Source organism: Aptenodytes forsteri, unplaced genomic scaffold (genome assembly GCF_000699145.1).
Source record: "Aptenodytes forsteri isolate BGI_AS27 unplaced genomic scaffold, ASM69914v1 Scaffold164, whole genome shotgun sequence".
Lineage (NCBI taxonomy): Eukaryota > Metazoa > Chordata > Aves > Sphenisciformes > Spheniscidae > Aptenodytes > Aptenodytes forsteri.
In genome coordinates this window covers 36,886-42,330 of record NW_008795527.1, presented here as the reverse complement: position 1 = coordinate 42,330, position 5,445 = coordinate 36,886, and the positions used below count along the sequence as shown (strand labels likewise).

At 43.2% G+C, this 5,445-nt stretch overlaps 1 protein-coding gene across 1 annotated transcript in view; it reads left to right on the top strand.

The window, feature by feature from the left end:
- LOC103901220 (cyclic AMP-responsive element-binding protein 5) overlaps nucleotides 1-4,381 on the top strand; it is a gene marked incomplete at its 3' end in the record, with an annotated part of 150,269 nt that extends 145,888 nt beyond the window's left edge. Inside the window, exons 5-6 of the mRNA XM_009282065.1 lie at nucleotides 1,997-2,123; nucleotides 4,271-4,381. Of these exons, the coding sequence (XP_009280340.1) occupies nucleotides 1,997-2,123; nucleotides 4,271-4,381 (238 nt within the window). The remainder of the gene's footprint in view (nucleotides 1-1,996; nucleotides 2,124-4,270) is intronic.
- Between the last annotated feature and the right edge of the window lie 1,064 nt (nucleotides 4,382-5,445).

Sequence of the window (5,445 nt, the reverse complement as noted above, 5' to 3'; positions counted from 1 at the left end):
ATATTTATTTGTTTTTGTTCCCCCCCCCCCCCCCCTTCTGAATAAGTACTGTATGTGTCTGGGAGGATTTTTAAAACATCCTTCAAAACACAGGCTTTTTCTCTCCACAGAGAACCAAGACAAAAGGATGGGTTCAGTCATGTGCAGCTGCTAAAGAGAGGGCAGCTGAGGGCAGAGGGGTGGGAGGAGCAGGGGTGTCTGGGTATGAGGGAGTGGGCAGGGCAAGGACTTTGAGGTGGCATTTGTTGGGACAGAAATGTTTCTGGGGGGAACGGGCCTGAGGAGAGGAGGGTTGAAGGACTGAAAGTCCAAGGATGGGAAGTACTGGGGAGTTTTAAGGAAGAGGGGATTAGGTCATTTGAGCTCTGGGCAGAAGAGGATGAGACTTGTAGGTCAGAAGAAGCTCGTGTTGCCATGAGACAGGCACCTCGCTTTGGGAGCCCGGATGTGGTGTCCTCCATACGGGATGTCTGTGAATCCCATTGCTCACAGCCTTTGGCCTCTTTGCTTGTTGTTAGATAAATGGAAGTGGCAGCTAAACTTAGAGGAGGGGTGTATGTATTCATGATTGCCAGTATCACTTACAATTGGAGGGGCAAGAAGTAAAGGCCCATCATTTGGTGTGACATGGTTCAGACCAAGTGGGAGAAGTGACTGTCTTCCCCTCGCAGCTCTGAGGTTATGACTCTGCTTCCCTGACCAGTCCAGCCTGATTTTGAGGCTTTCGTGGCTAGCTGTGGATTCATCACTGAAGCAAAGGATGCTTCTGCCAAGGCTGAAAATCAACCCTGATGTTCAGAGGCTCCAAACATCTTTAGACTCTTTCCATGCTCCCCACCCCCACCCCTGCAGAGGCTCTTCAAGCTCCTGGACTATGCCCCCTTCTCTCCAGTCCTTCTCATACCTTTAGGGGTATCTCTCCTGCCTAATCAACAGTGTAAACTGTGTACTATACTGCAGAGCATCCTGCTCTGTGAGAACTGAACATACTAACTTGTACTAGCAATGTTTGTTGAGGCACTGTATGTGAAAGCTTGCTTATTTTCATGCTTTTTGAAAAGGTAACAAGTTATGTTTACCCCAAACTTCAAGCAACTCATACCTTCTTCAAAACTAAAAAAAAAAAAAAAAAAAAGCTGATTAATTTAACTAACTCCCAAAACCACATTCTTAAAGGCTGCTTTCAAAGAGTAGTCCCAGCTTTGTTTAATCTATTAATTTTATGATTCTTCTTCTTTGTGAGTGGGCCTGCTTTCTCACATGCACTCTTTTCCCTGTGCTGTACTTAGAAAAATCATTCTAAATCTTTTGAACTCCTTTTGCCAAAATAAATTACTCTGCTTTTTTATAGTCCGTACTTTTTGCCTTTACAAGCTACTTAATCTGAATGTAATTTTGCTAATTTTCTTTCTTTTTTTCCATTTTCTGTGCCCTGGTGACATGCTAACTGGTAAAATCAGGAACCTTGCTTCGGAACAAAGGCTTGTTAGAGTTTCACAGGAGAGAATATCAAGAGCAAGATGAAATACTAGAGTAGTTTATTTACAGGTGATAAAGTTTCAAAATTAATTTGAGTGTTTAATTTTCTGTCATAGTCTGCAAAACTATCACCCAGATATTTTTGTTCGCCAGGGCTGAATTTACAGCAATGCACTGATGTGTCATGCCAGGAAATTTTCCTGCTTTGTCTGTAGAAGTCTTTTGCTGGCCACTGTAAGGTGCAGAGTTGCATAGTCTGAGACCGGCTGTTACATTTACATTCATGTTCTATGAGATGAACTTTACTGGTGGTTTAACCGATAAACAGTAGAGGGAAAGTGAGTCACGTGTTTCTTGAAAACTTTCCGTTCTGCTGATTTATGCAGGAGAGGACAAATGCTGGATTGGCTTATCTGCATCTGCTTGTCTAGAGTCGCCTGTGCCTAGCAATGGCTGGCACATTAAGGCTTGTTTTGGTCTCCATAGCCCATGACAGCTTTCTTTCCTTTTCTCCTAGGCCTGTCCCAGGTTCTCTGTCTTCACTACTGCACCTACACAACCGACAAAGACAGCCTATGCCTGCCTCTATGCCTGGCACCCTGCCCAACCCTACCATGCCTGGATCTTCTGCTGTACTCATGCCTGTAAGTTTTTTGGTTTGGGTTTTTTGGGGGGGAGGAAGGTTGGTTTTTTGCTTGATTCAACCTATGCAGAGGTGAAAGTCTGCTGGGTTTTCTAAAAAATCAAAGTGTAGTGAGTTAAGGAAGCTGGACCTTTTTCACTGCTGCATCTTACACAAGAGTATTTCTGGTGCAGTTAATGGCATGTTAATTAGTGTGAGAGTGATTAGAAACGGTTTACATGAGACTACAATTTCTGGTTCTCACACTTGGTCATGTAGGTGAGATCAGTATGTCTGTGCTGGAACAAAAAGATTTTTCTGAAGTCAGATAAAACTGGAAAAGCCATGCACATAAGTTATGCCAGTGAACTCTAAGTAATCTTCTTGTTTGTGGGAGATAATCAGCTAACAAGAAAGAAATGTGACTTACTTTTCCGGCCTGGTAACTTGCACTTAATTAGAATTTGGTCATGATCGCTGCTCATCTTCCACTCATTTCTGCAGAGATGGGAATATTTCCCATCTTCTGGGAGACAAAGGGGTGCGTTGCAATTGTAGCTTCAAATTCTTAAATAATTTTAACAACCCTTTCAATATAAGACATTTGGGCAGATTAGGGGTGGACACGAGTAAGGATGGCATGGGGAAGAGGGGATTGGGAAAGGAGAAGTTTCTGTTTCATTCCACGATGTTCAGTTTGGAAGACAACCTGAGAGCAATAGACCATGGGAAGGAGGAAAGCACTGCTTGTGCTGGCTTTGCTGGAGCAAGGGGGACATTCCACAGGGCTACAAAGATTCAGGTTTGGCTGCTATTTGAGCAGTCATTAATAAGTTATTAATTAGTAACTTGTCAATAAGTTTTCCTGGAATATCGACCAGGAAGTTCAACAAAAGAAAAAAAGACATGTCACTGTGGGCAGTTTTTTTCTGGCATGATTACTAAGGAACCTGAAATGGAGCAAACATCCTGCTTCAGTGTAAACTCAGGAGCTTCGGGTTGCTGCCGGGGAGCCCTTTGGGCGGCTCTGCTTGCAGACAAGCAGGTGTGCTCTGTCTGAGAGCCCTGGAGACATGAGCATGGAGGCCAGACAGACCCTATCAGTGCTGGCTGCTCCGGCTGCAGCTCCTGCCCCACAGCCCTCCTGAAAGGGCTGCAGAGGAGATGGCAGTGGGAGCTGCTCCTGCCCCACGGAGAAGGTGAGGGGCCCTGGCAGAGGCAGCTTCTCCCTGCCAGCAGGCAGTGGGATATTGTCCTCTCCCCCAGGCCCAGCACCCATTCTTGCTGGGATCATGGAGGGTGGGAGTCAATACCTCACCACAGGGCGTAAAAAATAGCTCCCCTGCTTGGGAAGAGCTCAGGAGGATCCAAAAGCTTCTTTCTTGTATGAGCCAAAGATTCAGGGGAGTGGCCCAAAGCAAGGCAGGATGCTCAGCCCTGGTTGAAAGCAGCACCATAACCCTACTTACCACCCCTACCAATGACTAGCGGTGTAACAGGGCTTGCCTCTTTTCGGGGAAGACACTCCAGGAAATTATTTTATCCAGGCCTTACTGCTGTTAGGTTTTGTTTGAAAATTGTATCCCTCCCTCTCAGCCTAGTGAGATTAGCTTGCAGAAAGGGCTCTGAATAGCCAGGAGGAGTTCGGCTTTGTTTTTTGCTATCTCAGCAGTACATGAAAGCTTCCCTTACAAGACATATGGAAAACTCTTCTCAGCTGAGCAGTCCGAGTGAAGGAAAAAGAGCCAACTTGTTTTCCATATACTCGAGACTGTAGATTTTTATTTATGTTTTTAACAAGCTAAGTTGGGCTGCACTGACAGCAGAAGCCACAACTTTATACAGTGATGCTTTTAAAACCACTTAACTCCGAGTGTTGTTATACTGAAAGGGAGAAAATCATTACAAAAAAGCACAAACCTGGGTGGCTGCTACATTTGTTTAGTAAAGAACCCTTTTCTTTATAATTAGCTGTGAGTTTTCAGGGCCGATTCTGATGAAACACACGCCTGCGTGCATACACACATGCAATGCATGACACAGATTGTTATTTTTCTAGTCATGACTTGAAGGAATAAAGCTGAGTCCATTTAAATAGAAACCGAGCGTAAATTCTTGCAAATGTCTCCAGACGTTTTCAAACCTTTTTTTTTCTTTTTCTTTTAAAAGATGGAGCGACAAATGTCAATGAACTCCAACATCATGGGGATGCAGGGGCCGAACCTCAATAATCCGTGTGCTTCACCTCAAGTCCCCCCAATGCATTCAGAAGCCAAAATGGTAAAAAGATAAAACTTTAAAAAAAATTATTTTATTTTCTTGTGTTGCTCTTGCATACTGGTTACCCACACTGGGGGATGTAGCCAGACACTGCTTACTTCATTTTTAGTCATATGTTACACTCTTTTTTAATATGCTGCCGTAAATTGCCTTTGTGTCAGTTTAGTCTATGAGCTTTCAAGATGTTCCTAGTCCTAGCTGAACTCTCGGTGAGAGGGAACTGAAGTGAAGGGTGGGCTATCTGATCCATACTGTGTTAAATAGGATTTTTGGTGCAGATTAGTACAATTTAAGCAAATGGTCTGGCTGGTTCTCTGATGGTGTCTGTGGTCCACAACTTGGCTTAAAGAAAATTGTCAGTTAATAAAAAGTGAAGTAAAATGTGTCTGATGTGGAGGGAGTGTACATGGTCTTTGTTTTTTCCGGATAGGCGCATGGTGTGTCAGGGTAATGGCAGTGTTAAAAAAGCAGACTGAACGATGTATATAAAACTGTGATACTTCTTTTGCTTGAGTGCAACAAAGGTGTTGCCATCAAAAAGAAGAGTCAGAATTTGGACAAAAATTATTTACTTACACGAGTCAAATGTCATACTGGTTTTTAAAGTTGTTGTATGTCTTACAAGGTCAAGGCTTCTCAGGCATATGTACTGGTATAGGATTAATGTAGGTAAACTAAACTACAAGTGGGCATTTGTAAGTTTTCCCCAGCTTTATATGCACTCTCATGGAGGTATTCGGCACTAATATCTCTGGAACCGAGTTCATCAATGTAAAAGCACTTAGCCTTTTTCAGTTTTAGAACTGCCATTTGCTGGCTAGTGGAAATACGAGGACAGAATTTTGCAGTTTAACTCTGTAGGGTTTTTATCCTCTCAAGATATCTCATCATAGTGGAAAACAGGAGTAACTTCACTGAACTTCTTTCAGTGGCATTTCGCCAAAGTAAAATTGTCATAAGTGAGAGAATGAAATCAAGCCGACAAAGATTAAGCAACCACATGTTTTTATATACTTCTACTTTGCATGACTGGTACAGCTTTTAAAGTTGTTGTCATCTATCCT